The 19,431-nt window shown below is 35.3% G+C and overlaps 5 protein-coding genes across 5 annotated transcripts; 4 read left to right on the top strand and 1 right to left on the bottom strand.

Moving 5' to 3' along the window:
- Positions 1–2,408: 2,408 nt before the first annotated feature.
- Positions 2,409–2,957, top strand: LOC148584306 (uncharacterized). The gene has a single exon (XM_088518125.1). It carries the CDS (start codon positions 2,409–2,411, stop codon positions 2,955–2,957), a length of 549 nt encoding a protein of 182 aa, XP_088374251.1.
- A 228-nt stretch (positions 2,958–3,185) lies between these two features.
- Positions 3,186–3,821, top strand: LOC148584305 (uncharacterized). The gene has a single exon (XM_088518124.1). It carries the CDS (start codon positions 3,186–3,188, stop codon positions 3,819–3,821), a length of 636 nt encoding a protein of 211 aa, XP_088374250.1.
- A 2,859-nt stretch (positions 3,822–6,680) lies between these two features.
- LOC132185576 (uncharacterized) lies at positions 6,681–8,412 on the top strand. Its single transcript, XM_059599335.2, has one exon. It carries the CDS (start codon positions 6,681–6,683, stop codon positions 8,394–8,396), a length of 1,716 nt encoding a protein of 571 aa, XP_059455318.2. The 3' UTR covers positions 8,397–8,412.
- A 2,507-nt stretch (positions 8,413–10,919) lies between these two features.
- On the top strand, positions 10,920–14,576 carry LOC148584304 (protein VACUOLELESS GAMETOPHYTES-like). Its single transcript, XM_088518123.1, has 2 exons — positions 10,920–11,524; positions 14,469–14,576. The coding sequence occupies exons 1-2, from the start codon at positions 10,958–10,960 to the stop codon at positions 14,574–14,576; spliced, it is 675 nt and encodes a 224-aa protein (XP_088374249.1). The 5' UTR covers positions 10,920–10,957.
- Positions 14,577–14,903: 327 nt separating this feature from the next.
- On the bottom strand, positions 14,904–17,442 carry LOC132192008 (Endomembrane protein 70 protein family). The gene has a single exon (XM_059607181.2). It carries the CDS (start codon positions 17,093–17,095, stop codon positions 15,122–15,124), a length of 1,974 nt encoding a protein of 657 aa, XP_059463164.1. The 5' UTR covers positions 17,096–17,442; the 3' UTR covers positions 14,904–15,121.
- Between the last annotated feature and the right edge of the window lie 1,989 nt (positions 17,443–19,431).

The raw sequence follows: 19,431 nt of genomic DNA, 5'->3' as shown, positions 1-19,431 counted from the left end.
CCTACTGCAGTGCTGCTCAAGCGTGGACTGTGCAGCACGCCACTGCCCATCGGGCCATCGACCTTGAATTGCTTAGCCACACCAGTGCACCACCGACATTTTCACGCCACAACCGCCCATGGTGATAACCCATCAAACTGATTTTCGTTTTTTGTTTTCTTTGATTGATTTTCATGAACTTTGTTTGATTTTGGTTTATGGGTTTTGTTGGTTTAACCCATTTGTGATTTGTCTAACATGGTGATTCGGTTTTTGGTGGTTTAGAACTCAGAAGGAGAAGGGAAACAGAGAAAGAAAGTTTGATTGTGTGTGTGAGAGTGGTGAGAAGCAAAGGGATAAGGATAAAGGCTTGGTCATAATTGGTAGTGTCGTAGTGGTGCCGTAGTGGGGACTTGGGAGTTGGGAGAGATGGGAACTTGAGCTTCAAAATTTGCCACTTGGGAAGGCAGAAGGCTGTTTCATGTTTGGACCACACTCTTGAGACAAAACTTGAATTGGGCTCCACACTCTACTTTTGACTGACTCTGTGACGACTGTGAGTAATGAGTATTGGTTAACTTGCTTTATGTTTATAAATATATTTAGTTCTTAGAGACACGAGATACTTGAATAATTAAGGCATCAAATTTGTTTGTTTATTTGTTTATTTTTTATTTTTTGCTACTCTCCTGAGTTCTGACCACATGATAGCTTTGCTTACTTTTATTAATTTACATTTGGCCCATAAAAACGACAAGACTCAAGAGATACTTTGTATATTATTCACAGTAGTTAATTTGTTTTTGGTATATAAATTCAGGGATATGTTGTCATGACCTGCATACAACAAGACCAATAATCCATAGCCTCAACTGATATCACCCAAAACGATTTAGGCAACAAAGAACAAGCAGAGCCCACAAAAACACCCAGAACATTAGTATAAGTCTCACGTCTGTTTTTTGTCCTATTAGGAAAAAAATGGGGGATGACAGAATAATTGTTGTTTTTTTTCTATCTTTTATTCTTTTTCCACTCTTTTTTTTTTTTTTTTTTTTTTTTTGGCTTCAAGCATACCATTCTACATGCGATCAAAAGTAAGCAGAACCATTCTTTAAGGGTATGAACCTTTCAACATCTCTCCACTCTCAGACATTCCTATGGGGAAGGTGATTAGGTATCTTTAATTGGGCAATTTGCAAACTCTAATATTATTGACTGAAATTTATGGAGCTTTTTAATTGTGATATATCTCTTATTTTTATCATTTTGTTTATCTTATTCTAATAAAAACAATATTGTTATTTTTTTTTGTTAGGTGTGTTTTATATATTTTGGGATTTTGTCAAGCATCAACGAGTTTCAGAAGATTATTGCCAATCTCAGGTTTGTTCTTTTTATAAATTCATTTTAGGCTAATAGCTATTGGAATATGCTAATAATTTTATTATAATATCATTAGAGACTTAGAGTATGTTTCATTAGACATGAATTGTTTAGTATGAGAATTAAAACTAATAGATAAATAATTTTTCAGGTTTCTGAAAATTTTTAGATTACATTATGAGCAAGCCAAAAACAATTGATGCATTTTTTAAGAAAAAAGATGCTGATTCAAATACTAGAACGTCTTCATCGACATCCAATCCTCAAACTTTAGCTCATGAGCAACACCCTTCTAAGATGCCAAGAATTGAATCTCAAGTAGTTGAGTCATTTGACATTTCTACTCTACAACATGATCCCGGGTTACGTCCTCAAATATGGGAATATCCTGTTAATCAACAGGATGAAATTAGCTGTGCTTATCTTAAAGTCGGTCCGAATAGGTTCATTCCTTCTAGTAGTTCTGGATATCCGTTTTCGGGAACTGAAAAAAAACCGCCGAAAATTTCAATCATCTTGGTATAAGATGTTTGATTAGTTAGAATATTCTGAGAACAAAGATGCTGCTTATTGTTTACCCTGCTTTCTTTTTGCTAAAAAGCCAACGGGGCGGTTTGGAGGTAGTGCATTTACTATTGAAGGATTTCGCAATTGGAAGAAAGTTAATGATGGCACATATTGTTCTTTTTTGGTCCACATGGGAAATGGGCCATGTTCACCTCATAATAATGCTGTTAAGTATTGTGACAATTTGAAGAATCAATCTCAACATATTGATAAGGTGATAGATAAGCAAACTTCGGAAGAAAAATTGAACAATCGATTGCGATTGAAGACTTCAATCGAATCTATTCGGTATTTAGCATATCAAGGATGTCCTTATAGAGGTCACAATGAAGGTCCCGATTCTAAAAATCGTGGCGATTTTCTTGAGTTGATAAAACTTGTGTCCAATTTCAACGACGATGTTGCTAAGGTTGTTTTAGAAAATGCTCCACAAAATGCAAAATATACTTCACCTCAAGTCCAAAAAGATACTTTACATGCATGTATTGGCAAAAAGTGTGCGAGATGCAATTCGTGAAGAAATTGGTGATTCAAAATTTTGCATTATTGTTGATGAGGCACGAGATGAGTCTAAGAGAGAACAAATGACTATTGTTTTGAGATTTGTTAACAAAGATGGTTTTATACAAGAACACTTCTTTGATACTGTCCAAGTTAAAGATACATCGGCATTGACTTTAAAGGATAAAATATTTGATGTTCTTTCTCAAAATTGTCTTGATATTCAAAGTATTCGTGGACAAGGGTATGATGGTGCTAGCAATATGTGTGGTGAATGGAAAGGATTGCAAGCATTATTTCTTAATGAATGTTCTTGTGCATACTATGTTCATTGTTTTGCACATCGATTACAATTAGCATTAGTTGCTGCATCTCGAGAGGTAACGGTTGTTCATGATTTCTTCTCAAATTTGAATTTCATTATCAATGTGGTTAGTTCTTCATGTAAACGTCATCGTGATTTGCAAGATGCTCAAGAAGCAGATATTGCATATTTGATAGCTATTGAGGAACTTGAAACTTGAAAAGGAGCTCACCAAATTGACACTTTGAAACGAGCTGATGATTCTCGTTGGAGTTCTCATTTTTATTCTATTTGTAGCCTACTAAGGTTGTTTAATCCTACTTGTTCAGTGCTTGAGAAGATTATAAAAGAAGGATCCACTTACTCTCAACGTGGGGATGCTGAAGCTGCTTATGAAATGATTATATCATTCAGATTCATATTCATTTTACATTTGATGAGGGAAATCATGGGTACCACTGATTGTCTTTGTCAACATTTGCAACAAAAATCTCAAGACATCTTGAATGCTATGCAATTAGTTTCTAATACAAAAGTACTCTTCCAAAAATTGAGAAATGAAGATTGGGATAATTTTCTTGAGAAAGTAGTCTCTTTCTCTAAGAAATTTGAAATAGACATTCCAGATTTGGGTGCTCGTTATGTTAAAGGCCGAGGTTGTCTTCCACGGGATCACATTACGGTGGAACATTATTATCATTTTGATGTATTCAATGCTGCTATAGACTATCAGTTGCAAGAGCTTGATTGTAGATTTGGTGAAAGGGCAATGAAACTCTTGACACTTAGTTCAGCTTTGGATCCAAATGATGCTTATAAATCATTTAATATTGATAATATATGTAGTCTTGCAGAGAAGTACTATTCTCTTGATTTTTCTGAGCAGGAAAAAATTATTTTGAGATTTCAGTTGAAGCATTTTGAAGTTGATATGCTTAATCATCTGAAACTACAAAAATTGTCTTCCATTGCGGAATTATGTCGAGGATTGATAGAGGCAGGAAAATCAGATACATATTATCTTATTGATAGATTGGTTCGTCTTGTTTTAACTCTTCCGGTGTCTACAGCAACTACCGAATGAGCATTTTCAGCAATGAAAATTGTTAAAATAAGGCTTCGTAATAAAATGGAAGATGAGTTTCTTGGAGATAGTTTACTTATCTACATTGAAAGAGAAATTGCTAAAAGCTTCGATTTAGATTTGATACTTGAAGATTTTGTTTCTCTAAGACCTCGTAGAATGCAATTTTAGGCACTTTGTATTTTGTATTTTCCTTTACTTTTGTACTAGTGCCTATATGGTAACTGATAAATGAATTTAGCATATATTTATAAAGTCACATAAATATGCTTTTTGTGATACATATATTGTGATATAATTTCTTTTGATTGTATTTACCATATTATAATAAAAATATAATATATAAAGAGAACAAAAAAAAAAAAAAAAATTATCATTATATTTTATTATTTTATTGACACCCCTGGTATACTGAATTCCTGGCTCCGCCACTGATGACAACATATCCCTGAATTTATATACTAAAAACAAATTAACTACTGTGAATAATATATAAAGTATCTCTTGAGTCTTGTCGTTTTTATGGGCCAAATGTAAATTAATAAAAGTAAGCAAAGCTATCATGTGATCAGAACTCAGGAGAGTAGCAAAAAATAAAAAATAAACAAATAAACAAACAAATTTGATGCCTTAATTATTCAAGTATCTCGTGTCTCTAAGAACCAAATATATTTATAAACATAAAGCAAGTTAACCAATACTCATTACTCACAGTCGCCACAGAGTCAGTCAAAAGTGGAGTGTGGAGTCCAATTCAAGTTTTGTCTCAAGAGTGTGGTCCAAATATGAAACAACCTTCTACCTTCCCAAGAGGCAAATTCTAAAGCTCAAGTTCCCATCTCTCCCAACTCCCAAGTCCCCACTACGGCACCACTACGGCACTACCAATGACCAAGCCTTTATCCTTATCCCTTTGCTTCTCACCACTCTCACACACACAATCAAACTTTCTTTCTCTGTTTCCCTTCTCCTTCTGAGTTCTAAACCACCAAAAAACGAATCACCATGTTAGACAAATCACAAATGGGTTAAACCAACAAAACCCATAAACCAAAATCAAACAAAGTTCATGAAAATCAATCAAAGAAAACAAAAAACGAAAATCAGTTTGATGGGTTATCACCGTGGGCGGCTGTGGCGTGAAAATGTCGGTGGTGCACTAGTGCGGCTAAGCAATTCAAGGTCGATGGCCCGATGGGCAGTGGCGTGCTGCACAGTCCACTCTTGAGCAGCACTGCAAATTCAAGTTGGAGTCTGGAAGAGCCGAAGAGGGGTTTGAGATTTAGGGTAAGATTTTTTTTTTAAAAAAAAATTTCTTCTTTTTTTAAGTGTATAAGTGTTTAGTGTCGGTGCTGCTCAGCCTGCTGTTGAGACTTGAGATTTATTTATTTATTTATTTTTTAGTGTCGGTGCTGCTGAGCCTGCTGTTGAGACTTGAGATATTTTTTTTTTCTTTTGTTTAGTGTATAAGTGTATTGCCATGTGTGTTGAGACTTGAGATTTTTTTTTTTTTTTTTTTTTAAGGTGGTAAAAATATTTTGGAGGGGTATTGAAATTTTTTACCAGGGGCTTTCTCCAACTTTTGGCTTAAAATTACTCTTTTTTTTTTGTTACCGGGGGCGCCCGCCCCAAGGTCGCTCCCCTGTCCCTCCGCCACTGTTAACCTGTGAAGCCAAAATCCAGATTTCTTCTAGCTGTGAGTATTATATTGATGCCTGATTAATTATATGATCATTTGAGTGTCATTTCCTTTTTGTTCTTCTATTGGAATGTTTGTTTGACGTATAACAATATTACTCTTATTCAAAATTATTTATCATGTCTTATTTTTGTATTGTATTTCTCATAGATGAAACCAAAAATAAATAAATAAATAAATGTTTTTCCTCTAATGTGTCCATTATTTATAGACATGTCTACAAAAGACAATACAAAAGACAAGCTCTTACCATATTGGTAAGAGCTTGTACACGTACCAAAGACAAGCTCTTACCATATTGGAAGAATCTGGAACATGCAAACATGTCCTATATAAAAAACTCGGCTGGTTTCTATATGATCAAAATATATAAATATGTTTTAGAGGTCGGAATTTTAGAGCCTTTCAGTTCTGTTTAGCGTTAACCATGATAGGAATGAATTAAATAAATTATTGAATATTCTTTATGTGTGGGATCAAAAATATAAATAATTAGATATTATATGATTCAAATGAACTTGAGAGGATCCTGTTTTGATCCTCTTATCTAGGCTGGAAGAAGACAATGAGAATCATGGGACTCTATAGCTACACCTTCGAGCATGCCAAAGGTTCGTACTAAAACTAATATAGCAATGAATGCTTTTGTAACAGTTCGTGTCCATTCAATTCAAAGAGTTTTTTTTTTTTTTTTTTGTCATTCAATTCAAGAGTTATCTGTACTAATTGAAGAGGATTAGAGGATGATGAAACCGTTGCTACTGTGCAGTCATTCATTTGATGATGGTTAAAAGACGTGTGTAACATTTTTTTTTTTTATTTATATTCTAACGCATGCACTTGTGTGCTTCTTTCCCTCGCTTGTTGTCTAACTTCGTTCACTAAACTGGAAGACTGCTAAGACCCTTTCTATTTATTCCTTTTTGGTGAATGCTTGGACGCTTTGTAATTTGAAGATGATTGTGTCGTTTTGTTGCAGGGTATTGTTGAAGGCTGTGTTCTGTGGCAGTAAACGGATCAAAGAGTGAGACAACGACTTGGACACAAGTAGACCTATCTTATTGGAAGAAGCTGAATGTACACCCATCCAGATCTGTGTTCATATCTCGGGTAAGTTTGCCAGCTTAATCATTTAAAATTTTTACCGGTATTAGAGAAAGATGGAGCTTCAACACTTTGGCCACGAGCATCCGTTGATCTTCAATGAAGATCGAGAAAAGAATAATTATGAAGTGCACCCAGTTGATAATTTTTGCCATATGTGCCTGAAACAAGTATCAGGTCCTAATTATAGTTGTAAGGAGTGCTGCCAATTCCGCCTTCATCAATCATGTGCGGAATTACCCCGCAAGTTGCACCACCCGTTGCACCCTAAACATCCCCTTCTTCTCATCCATGTTTCCCAGAAGCGGGGAGGCAAATGCGAGGGTTGCAAGAGAGATCATCTACTGAGCTTTGTTTACAGTTGCGTTGACTGTAATTTTAACCTTGACAATAAATGTGCTTCACTACCGCTCATCATCCAAGCTGACAATCATGACCACTCATTGACCCTCATGCGGAAATCTGTCTCTTTCACCTGTGATGCTTGTGGAAAAGAAGGCAAAGGCATGTTTTACTTATGTCATGTATGCGCATTCTTGGTCCACGTACAATGTGCTTCCTTCCCATTGATTGTCAAACTTATCCGCCATAGCCACCCTCTCACCCTCACCAATTCTCTTCAAGTCAATGAATTCTGCCAACGACTTTGCCTACTATGTGTTAAAAATGTGGACACAGACTACATGTTTTATTATTGCTCGACTTGTGATTTCATTACCCATCTTCATTGTGCTACAAATGAGCGATTGTGGGATGAAACATTTGTGCCGAAATTTAAAGATTCGGGGCCTATTGAATCAACTAGCATGCAAAACTGCCAAGATCCGAGGCTTGATATTGAATCCATTGATTCCTTTACTTATGCTGTCTTGAAATCCGAAGTGGGAGAGGATAAAATTGAAAAAGCAGTTGAAATTAAACATTTTAGTCATGAGCATGACTTGAAGCTTATTGATGAGCAGCATGAGAACAACGAAAAATGTAATGCATGTATGTGGCCCATTGACCCTCCGTTTTATAGCTGTGCTAAATGCATATTCTTTCTTCATAAATCTTGTGTTGAATTACCCAGAAAAAAGTCACACCCACTTCATCAACACCCCCTCATTCTCCTCCCAGAGCCACCTTATGACGGTATGTGTTTTGTGTGTGATGCTTGTAACCGCAGTTGTAATGGCTTCTCCTATAATTGTGACAAATGCATGTTCGACCTTGATGTCCGATGTAGTTTGATGTCTGACATCATTACTCATCAGGGTCATGATCACCAATTTATTCTCTCCAGCGCATCGTATTATGATAAGTGCACCTCTTGTGATTCTAAAGGACAAATCTTTCGTTGTGCTGATTGTGAATTTACTTTAGATTTCAAATGTGCTACGCTGCCACATACCACAAGATACAGACCACACGAACAACTGTTCACACTTATCTATAAAGATGAAGATAATCCTGGTGATGAACATTATTGTGATATTTGTGAAAAAGAACGAGATCCAAAGCACTCATTCTACTATTGTGCAGATCTCGATTTTCCCGCTCATCCTGATTGTATTCTTGGGAGATTTCCATATATTAACTTTGGGAGGACTTGTACATTTGAGATCCACGAGCATCCCCTCACTTTGGTTAACAAGAAGGACGTCTATCCTCAAAGTCTTGAATCTGGTGCTGTTCGCTATGACTTGATTTTTGAATGTGTCACTTGTAATTTCAGTCATACAGTGGAGATTATTTCAAATGTGTGGCAAAGCAAGCGACATGCAACCTAACTTGTTAGAAACTATGAATTAGATTTGGACCATTTATTATTATTATTATTTTCATGAGTAATATTGATATAAACCACACTTTTATTTCATTATTATTTTACCTTGTTGATGAGAGAATGTCAATTAGTTGTTGAATTAATTTTTTTTATAAGGACTTATTCAATAGTTAATTAATATTGCCACATTAGTAATGTGTGATAATGATAAAATAAAAGTGTGATTTCCACCATTATTCGTATTTTATTATTTAATTCAATGTAGCATGTCCCATTTATAAGTATGTCAGGAATTCTTGTACGGATTACCCTTCCCTTTACTATTTAGTGCTAATTATTTTTATGGGAAACTTCACTGAAGACCCCTGAACTTCCACCCGATTTAATAAACCCCCCCTAAACTTCAAAATCTCTCAATTTAGTCATCTGAACTTTCAATTGCTCTCAATTTGGACCCCTCCGTCAGATTTTAAATGTTACATGACGTTTATACCCCTGACTTTTGTATAAAATTTTAACTTCCAAAACGTTTTTTTATTTAAAAAAAAAAAAACAAAAATCAGGGATATGTTAGACTTTTTTTGTATTTTTAACCGTTAAAATAGACGGAGGAGTCCAAATTGAGAGCAATTGAAAGTTCATGAGACTAAATTGAGAGATTTTAAAGTTTAAGGGGTGTATTTCAAAACGGGTGGAAGTTCGGGGGTCTTCAGTGAAGTTTTTCCTTATTTTTAAGTTGTGGCATTAGTTATTTTTGTTGTAATTAAGAACTATATTTCATTAGTTTCTATTTTGTTTTCTGTCGTTACCTTATGTTTGTTCCACTCTTTTGGTTGGTGAGAAAATCGCCGGAAAATTGGAAAAGAAAAGCAGAATTTCTAATTTTGATGTTACCAAATACATTGTAACGTTTTGAATATCAAGTTGCAACTTCCGAAAAAATTTCCATGCACTAGCTCTCTCACTCTGCCTGTGTATCTTGGGCCGGCTTCAGATCACTCCCTCTTTCATACTATAAACTAAACTTGAGAAAAAAGTAATTAACGCTTTTAGTGAAAACACAAGCTTCCAAGCATAGCCTGCCAACCCAATTTCTGGTCTGTCTATAAAATAAAATAAAAGGTGACTGTTTTCTTGCCCACAAAATTTTGGGTCTGTCTTTAATTTGTCTAAAAGCCCTTTACTTTTTAGCACGGATTATTTTTAAGTTCAGGGTTTAGTTATTTGTTTTTAGAACTATATTTCATTTGTATTTCATCAGTTTATCTTTTGTTTTTTGGGATCGTTACCCTTTTTTCATTGTAGAGTAAACATAGGCAAATCAAAGAGATTTACTTGAATCTTTACTTAAATGGGTTTTATATATAGCTAATGAATTCTGTACGAGGCTCATAAAATTCTAGAAATTTTAACTGTTAGTTTTCTCAAATTGTAGTATAATGTGATACTTTGTACAAAATACAAATTGAATCACTAACTTTTTTCTTCCATTTTTTTAGTTGAACCAAAAGAAGTAATGAAATTTATGAATCCACTTATACTCATTTGACAAGTATGCTTTGACAGTTTGACTTATTAGCTGCACTCAAGTAATCAGTGGCCCTCATTATCAAATTGTTTTACAAAAATAAAAATAGCAGAAAGGGTAGAGGAATTGGGAAACATGGAGGAAGAAATACAAATTACTATGATTTTGATAACAAGTAGTAATGACGAAGATGCAAATAACATGAAAAAGAGAAAATTCCTATGTATGAGGCAGAGGCTCTTATGAGGAGGAAGAAGAGGGAGAGGTTGAGAAAAGGGAAGATGAATATCATGCTCAAGCTAGAGAAAGTGTGTGAATGTGGGTCTTTGACTATTTCTTCTCTCTCTCTACAAGGATTATTAGATAGCATGAATCCTTTGAATTTACTATATATGGGGCTTACTGATTGTTAGTGTTACTTCTTAAATTTAATTATTAGAAAATAAGAAAGATTTGTGTAAAATTGAGGTAGCTAGGTTGTTTCAAATTTGGGAAAAGTATTTATGTCATTTAAAGTAAACCAAAATATTTTGAAGCATTAAACAAGATTCATTGAAATAAAATTTAAGAAAAAATTAAAAAATCCCTCTAAACTAACCGCCGTTTGTGATGGAACCTCATAATGTTCAAAATATACAAAAGTAGCTCATCAAACTACCAAAGTGTGTCAAAAATGCCACATCTTTTTTATATTCATATAATACCCATATTCTTTTAAAAACTAAATAAAAAATAAACTAAACTATTTTTAACAAAAAAAAAAAAAGAAAAAAAAAAAGCATTTGTGAGCTTATTTCGTTCACTAAACTGGAAGGTCGTTGCTGGTTCCTGTCTATTTATATTGTTTTTTGGTGATCATGGTACTTGTAATTTGAAGATGATTGTCTCGTTGTGTTGTAGGGTATGCATGGTTGAAGGCTGTGTTCTGTGAGAGTAAGTGGATCTATCTCTTTGGAGAAGAAGCTGATCTGTGTTCATATTTCGGGTAAGTTTGCCTGCTCAAATATCATTTAAAAGTTTCACCATTAGAGAGGGAGATGGAGCTTCAACATTTCATCCACGAACATCTGTTGATCTTCATCGAAGATCTAGTACCAGATCCTTATGATTCTTTTTCTACTTGCTGTTGCTTTGGGTGCCAGAAACTAGTATCGGGTCCTAATTACAGATGCAAAGAGTGCACTTGGATCATCCTTCATAAATCATGTGCAGAACAACCCCATGAGTTGCGGCACCCGTTGCACCCCAAACATCCCCTTCTTCACATCAAAGCGGACCGAGGCAAATGCGAGGGTTGCAATAAAGATCATCTAGACACCTACAGCTTCATTTACAATTGTTCTGACTGTAATTTTAACCTTGGTACAAAATGTGCTTCTCTGCCGCTCATCGTCAAACCTGAAAGTCATGCCCACTCATTGACCCTCATGTGGAGATCTGTCTCTTTCACATTCGATGCTTGTGGGAAACAGGGCAAATGCATGTTTTACTCATGTGCTGTCTGTCCATTCTTGGTCCACCTAGAATGTACTTCCTTCCCATTGACTGTCAAGCATATCCGTCACCCCCACACTCTCAACCCCATGAGTTGTGGCACCCGTATTGTGACCCATGGGTCAAATTATTATTATTATATATTTAAAAAAAAAAAAAAAAAAAAAAAACTCAACGGCGTGTGAGCCCCCATGACCATCAGTGGGTCACTTGGTGACCCGCCGGTGGGTCACTTTATTTTAAAAAAAATTATTTTTTAATATAATAATTATAATAATAATTTTTTATTTATAAATAAGGGTAAATTTGTAATTCTAAAAAAATTTAGGGGTATAAAGGTCTTTTACTAAATCTACTGTTTGATTTAACTGCAAAAGCTAACAGTAGGGGGTATTTGGAACGAAACAAAAGTTTGATACACTAAAGTGAGAGTTTTTGAACAATGGAGGGGTGTCTGCAAAAAGCGCGAAAGTATAGAGGGGGTAAGTGAAGTTTCCCCTATTTTTTTACAACCTATAATGAAAAGTTCGATAAACATATGTTTAAATTTTGAAATTAAACTATAACAAAAATCTTGCGCATACTTTTTTCTACAACCAAAGTACTTTTTCGAATGTTCATAATTTTGAATTTTATTTGTGTTGAAATCTAATAAGTATTATACCAATTACCAACAATATTACAGCTTCTTTCTAATTTTATATTAATGTTTTGATTAAGCAAAATTCAAAATTTTCTTTTATAATTATGAGAAGTAAATTTCAAAATACTTATGAAAAGTACGATTATAATATTTTTAAATTTTATAATTAAATTGTATAGAAAAATTTTGCACATTGCGCAGGTTATAAGCTAGTTAAAATAAGGGTTAAATACTATTCTAGTACCTGTGGTTTGCACCAAAATCAAATAGCCACCTATTTTTTCAACAACATCGTAGATAGTACCTATAGTAAGCTAATAAATCTACTTGGTACTTTTGTCAAGATTCCGTTAAGTTTTTTAATGGAATGCCATGTCACTCTTATACGTGGGCGCCATGTGGCGTGGTACCTAGATTTTTGGTATCACGTCATATTTTATTTTATTTTAAAAAAAATCCAAAAAAAAAGTAGAAGATATGTTGGGGTGGCCGACTACCCTGTTTGGCTTGGGGGTGGTTCGGCCAACCCTAGACAGGCCATCTGGGGATTGGCCGAACCACCCCCAGGCCAAACGGGGTGGCCGGCCACCCCCTATGGGATGGTTCGACCACCCCAGCGTATTTTTTTCTTCTTCTTCTTCTTCTTTTTTGTTTTTTTTTTTTTTTTAAAAAAAAAAAGTAAAAATAAAAAATGATGTGGCACATAAAAATCAAGGTACCACGCCACGTGGCGCACACGTGTAGGGTGACGCGACATTCCGTTAAAAAATTTAACGTAATCTTGACAAAGATACCAAGTGAGTTTATTAACTTACCACAGATACTATTTGCGATATTTTTAGAAACTCAGGTGGCTATTTGATTTTGATGCAAACCACAGGTATTAAAATAGTATTTAATCCTTAAAATAAAGCAATTAAAGACTAAAAGATGGACTTGTACAACATCACACAATATCTTTCGGGGTCATCATATATTCCATATTAGATTGATACTGAAATGTTCTCTATTCATTCAAGATTTGATTAATATGAAATATACAAAAGATTTCATATTTATTCTATCATATTAAAATATAATCAAATCATATATGAAAACTATTTTTTTCATATATTCTAACAATAAGATTAACGCAATCATTGGACGGATCAAATAATGTATGAAAGATGATGGTACATGCACGTGTTTCACAGCTGCCATAATTCACGTGTTTCACGACTTTGCTTTTAGCTTAATTTTGTGATATTTCTTATTCTATTTAGGAATCATTAACTTTTATTTTTTGTCTTTGTGTTTCCATAAGCCCAATCATTTCTGAGACATGTGGTAACATAGTACCAAATAATTATAGAAGTTCCTATTGTGTTACTTTTAAAATGAGGTGACTTTTAAAATCACAATGAATCAAAATTCAATAATGATCAATCACAAATGTAATGGTGATTTTAAGAGCTACATCATTCTTGGAGGGACACAAAATGGACTTGTAACATTAATACTTTAACACCATGGCCATAATCGACCATATATATATATATAGGTATTGCATGCATTAATTCTTAAAAAAAATAAAATAAAATTATTCTTATGCATAGCATATACACATCATTGAGGGTTCATATCACATCACAACCTTGTTTTCTACCTAAGCACATTATTATGACAAAGATGATACAAAATTCAAAAATTCTGTAGAATTTTATACCCCCCCACACGCCTACTATTAGAATGGCCTCCAATTTTTTTATTTTTTTTTTCTAATTCTAGTGGGTTTCTATTATTGTGAAAGAATAATGTTTATTCAGTTATTCTAGTAATTTTCTATAAATCTTATTTTTGGTGATTTCTGTAGTATCTGATTAATGAATATCAGATTATTCTAAAGCCTTAAAGGCCCAAAAACAAAATTTCCCACAAATTAAAAACGTTCAAGCTGATCAAATTAAGCCGAAGAAATAGTTAAATTGGGCCCAAAAGGTCAAAAATGTCCAGAAAAAAAAAGACTGGCCCTAAAATAGTTGAAAGTGAGCCCAAACAAATTCAAATTAAGCCCACTAGCCAAGCCCGTTGAGTTCCACCTTCCGCCCGTCACCACCACTTACTTGGCGGTGGTGGTTAATTACGAAATTGCCACTCAATCAAATAAGGTCGATGGTTAATACTAACTTTCCAACTTTGACGGTGGCTGGTGGCAAAAATCCCCCATTGTAACCACGGCATTATCCGATATCCACCCCTAAACCCGCTACATCTCAATTAAGCATATATTCCCAAGCCCATTCCAAAAGGATTTTTCGGGCTCCATGATTCCTAGAAGTCCTTCATTTTCTGTCCTTAACATCATGGGATTTTGATGCAGACCGCCCTGCATAAGTTATACATATGACTTCTTTTATTTCCTCTGTAAATAGAGAAACAGAGGAACTGAGGATGCGGTTCATAAGCTCAAGTCCCAAGCCACCAGTGGCATGTCGAGTTCTTCCTCCTTGTTAGATATAACCCCATTTCCCCGTTGTTAACAGTTCCTCCTCTCATTCATAAGTTATTGGATCAGTGATCTTTTTGCCAAGAAGTTATTGGATTATACTTTGGGTACGTCCTAGGGATATCTATATGATCTGATCAAATTGTATATAGCTTTTGTGGTAGCGACGAACCAGAAAAAGTACACAGAAAAGACAGAAGTTTTCTATTATAATAGAAATAAGCAACGGCATAAGCAGGGCGAAACAAATCAACAAAATAAGCAGAGCATATAATGGTGAGTAGCATTTCAAACCATACAGGTCTGATTAGTGAAAAAAGAAAACTAAAACCACATCATGCCAACTAACACCAACTAAAAATGCAAATAAACTTTGGTAGCAAACTATCATTCCATGATCTCCATCTAATAAAGAATTAAGCAAAACTGGACGAATTATTATATTGTTATTACATTTTCTAAGTTCCCTAGCAAAATAAAACTGTAGAAAAGTAAAGCATCATAGAAAAGTTGTTTGTGCCTTGAATCACCACCACCAATGCTCTTCAAAGTGCCATTCTTTTGAGCCGAGAAAGTTCTTCAATCCAGCTTCACCGAAGAGAACAAGTAATGCACAAACCAGAATGATGAAAGGAACCCAACAGTGCCGGTCGCCAGCATGATTGCTAGAACCATGAAGAGTGAATACCCCAAGTAAAGAGTTGCCGAGACGGGTCCACTCAAACTCTTGAGATCAAATACAAGATAGTTTATGGAGTACAAAAAGATGTAGATGGCAACAGAACCAGAAGCAAAGAATGACTTCCACCACCATTTCCAGTCCTCCACACAGAGATGCATGTAGGTTAGAACCAAAGACACCTCAGCACAGACCACCACGAGGAGGATCATAACAATAAAGAGGAAACCAAAGACATAGTATACACGGCCCATCCAAATGCTAGACATGATAAAGAAGAGCTCAATGAAGAGGGTACCAAAAGGGAGTGTGCCAGCTCCAAGAACAAGCAACCAAGACGGGTATCTCTGAGAAGGGATTTCCCGAGGAATCTGGTTCGTTCGAACAGGGTATTCGATATGAGGTGCCTTTGCCCCAAAGTATCCACCAACTAAGGTAAGGGGAACCGAGATACAAAACCAGAGGAGAAGCAGAATAACAAAAAGAGAAAATGGAATGGCTCCTGTGCTGTGACTTCCCCATAAAAGGAAATTCAAAGTGGTGAGGATCAAGAAGGCAATACCAGGGAAGAAACAAGCAACCTTCCATGAGACTGAAACCCATCCTTTGTAGTCACCGCAGCCAATTGTCCTCCAGAGACGAACCGCAACATAACCAGCTGCAATACCAAGTATCATATAGAAGAATAGCATACCTGTGATAAGTGTTCCACGCGAAGCAGGTGACATGAATCCAAGAGCAGCAAACAATATGGTCACAACAGCCATTCCAAGAATCTGAACCCCATTTCCGACCATGATACAGAGAAGGGCAGGATTGGTTGGGGCACGGAAAACATCCCCCACAACAAGCTTCCAACCAGATAATTCCTCATTCATCTGAGCTTGAGCCTCCTTGTCAAGTTCCTCATAACGGGTCAGATCCCGCCTAACAGTCCTCAGGAAGATGACAAGCACAATGCCGGCAAGGAAAGTAATCACCATCAGAGAATTCAAAATCGAGAACCAATGGACTTTCGATCCCTCCATCTTCAGATAAGCATCCCATCGTGATGGCCACTTGATGTCACTCTCCTCAAACGTAACCTCATACGTGAAGACAATCGGCTGCCCTTTCTTGATCGGCATAGACACCGTGTTGGGATCACATTTCACCTGATTTGGGTACTTTCCGTATTTCTTCAAATTCTTCACCGAATCAGCATTATGAACAACACTGCAAGGAACCACCTCAAACCCAACAACCATGTACCCAGGCACATCTGATCCTCCCTTCCCAGCTGACGGGATCACCTCAGCCGCATCACCAGTCCCCATTACACGCGCCATATTGGCCTCCTCATACTTATGAACAAGCACGTTAAACTTCAAATGGTTAAATATATAATAATCATCCTGAAGCTTAACTCCAACAGGGTACCCCGTCCACCGCAAAACATAAATCTCCTTCTTGGTATAACGAATGGCCGGCAAATTATCGAGAATCAAATTAACCTGGTACATCTCATCAATTCTCTTCTTCAAGATCTTGAAATCGTCGGCCGACAATGGATCCGACTTGCATAAAAAGATCTCAGTCTCGTTGGTGTACATCTTAAACAGATACGGAGAGTTTTCAATCCGATCTCCCATGAGGAGCTCGCCAAGATTCTCAGCGCTGTCCTTGACACCGCCTTCAGGCTGACAAAAGGGCAAACTGTAATAGCTAAAGGGCATTTCCGTATCGATGGAAGTGAGAGAATTCACTTTCACCGACAACGGATCACCGACACCATACTTGTGGGGATAACTACCAGGAAGGTAAAACCCATACCCGGATTGGAACACCAAGCAAATGGTCAAGACCCAGATCCTAAATTGATTAAAAGATCCCATCTTTGAAAGATTTGCGTCAGATCTGGAAGACCCAAATCAGAAAAGGAGGTAAAAGAACAAAGACAAACGCAAATCCCACGCGGGTTTTGGGATTAATTTCAGATTCAGATACCAAAGATATGAAATTTAACACAGTTCTAGCAGTCTAAATCTAAAGAATTCGGCTAAATATAACAAAAAATGAAAATTCTTTGAGAGGAAGTACGGATCTAACTGACCTTCAGCGCAGAGAGAGAGAAAGAGATACACGAATATTGAGAGATGGATCTCTCAGTGTGAAAAGATTGTGCATCAATACAGACAGAGAGAAAAAGGGTGCGGAATAGAAGAGGAGCCTATACCAGATATATATGCTTGGTGTATCTTCGGGAAGGTGGCAAAGCCAAAAGGACTCCTGGCTTTTTCTCTGATTGACCATAATGGCCCTATCAGTTTCTGAAATCAAATTGTCAGTGCCTGGCCTCAAGTGTAATTTACTATTTATTTAATTGTTAGTATTGAAAAATAGTTTGATGGTTAATTATTACAATTTAATTTTTCAGAATTTTCGTTTCTTAAGAGTTTGAAATTGTGAGAGTTAAAATAATAATAAAAATAAAATGGAGTTTAATTGTTTTTTTTGAAATGTGAATTCATCTAATAATTAGTTGAAGAGAGTCATTTCAATCAAATCGTGTAAATTAGGTGTTTTGTACCATTGAATAAGAAGCAATATTTTGATGGGTATGAATGAATTTTTAGCTGAAAAATTATAACGAATCAACATAGTTTAGTAAAAGAAGGAAAGAGAGGCAATAGTTGGAATTTTAGCACCCCTAATAATAGTTTGAAAACGAGCCAAACAATTAATGTGAATAACGTGTTTTAATCTCAACTGATCTAATTTTAACTAAAACTGAAAGTCCTTTTTTAACTTCTCAATTCACTTAATGTAAAAAGTTTGTGGACATGACATATTCTTCTAGTGTAATGTAGGTCGGGACGGAATTAAAATTTTAGGTGTTGGGGGAGGGGGAAACTAAAAAAAAAATAATTGCGGAACACATCGAAGATTGTTGAGCTAAACTTAGTTTTATGATTCCCTTGATTTGGAGAATAAAAGACCTCTGCCTATGTGTTAGTAATAACTAATAAGTCTCTTTATTTGGGTTGTTTTTATTTGTATTAGTCTTATTTCCTTGTTAGTCTTTATTTTCCAAGCAAGGCTGATGGGTTTACTCTTATATGCTTATATTCCTTTGTTGGTCTTATTTACATATTAGTATTGCAATAAAATTAGGATGAGAAGAATTAATCTAAATCAACGATTGCATCGTGAGGTTTAAGTTCCTTCTAAAAAACTAAATTATCCCGTTGCAAATTTGGATTCGTAATACCTAGTTACACCCAAATGTAGGTGGGATTTGACATTGAAATCAGGGTGTAAAATCATGTTCATCATATTCAAGTTATGGCTCAATTGGATTAGAAGGATCGCGTGTAATTTTTAACAGGCATGTGTTACTATGTTCACGTCTAGATAAAGTAGTCACTTTGATCGTCCCCTCCGCCTTTTTTGCCCAAAAAAAAACCCTAACCCTAAGACTAATTTCTCCTCCATTTCTAGTCGTTAAAATGGGAGAGATGGAGAACATGGAGATTGGAGACCACCGTTTTTGAGGCATTAGACAGTATTTAACCAATACTTTGGTGGGTCAATACCTTGAGAAGTAAACTAACAGGTCTAGGTTCGCTGTAGCTTAGATCTAAGATCTATGTGAACAAATAATTTATCCCTTTTTTTTATATCTAATAAAAAAAATATAGACAGTTAAAGAAAATTAAATAATCATAATTAAAATGTTATTAGTTTAATCTTAATGTCGCCCATTGGATCATTGAATGCCGTGTGATTAACGGCTTAAATTCTCAAACCTATGGAGATATTAAAGTCTCACTCCCAAGAGTTACTTTCCATTATCAAATCACTCCTTCTATATGGTAACTTTTGGGATTTTTAAAATATATTCAGAATATATTTTGATATTTACCTAATTCATTTATGTTTCTCACTATAGATCGATTTATGTTTCCTTGAATAAGTCAATATATTCTAACATAGTCATAGAGCTCCACCATTAGGCGAATTAGGCAATTTCCTAAGGTCTCCAATTAATAATATTAATAAAAATTTATTCCATAAAAAAAATATTTAAAACTTAAATTATAGTCGATACTCTTTAATTAAGGCTACCAATTATGGTAAATAAGTAATTAAAGAAGGCCCTTAATTTGTTTCAACATTTCATTCTTGAAATAAAGCTTTAAAAAATTGCTAAGAATAGAGAGAATGTAAA

Source organism: Corylus avellana, chromosome 7 (genome assembly GCF_965113065.1).
Source record: "Corylus avellana chromosome 7, dhCorAvel1.hap1.2, whole genome shotgun sequence".
Taxonomy (NCBI): Eukaryota; Viridiplantae; Streptophyta; class Magnoliopsida; order Fagales; family Betulaceae; genus Corylus; species Corylus avellana.
Note: the sequence above shows the minus strand (reverse complement) of the source record. Positions and strands in the feature narration are given on the sequence as shown.

Coding starts and splice junctions, on each gene's coding strand:
- LOC148584306 (XM_088518125.1), top strand. CDS start 2,409: ATGCATGTATTGGCAAAAAGTGTGCGAGATGCAATTCGTGAAGAAATT.
- LOC148584305 (XM_088518124.1), top strand. CDS start 3,186: ATGGGTACCACTGATTGTCTTTGTCAACATTTGCAACAAAAATCTCAA.
- LOC132185576 (XM_059599335.2), top strand. CDS start 6,681: ATGGAGCTTCAACACTTTGGCCACGAGCATCCGTTGATCTTCAATGAA.
- LOC148584304 (XM_088518123.1), top strand. CDS start 10,958: ATGGAGCTTCAACATTTCATCCACGAACATCTGTTGATCTTCATCGAA. Junction 11,525..14,468: donor TGAGTTGTGGCACCCGTATT/GTGACCCATGGG, acceptor CTCTGTAAATAG/AGAAACAGAGGAACTGAGGA.
- LOC132192008 (XM_059607181.2), bottom strand. CDS start 17,095: ATGGGATCTTTTAATCAATTTAGGATCTGGGTCTTGACCATTTGCTTG.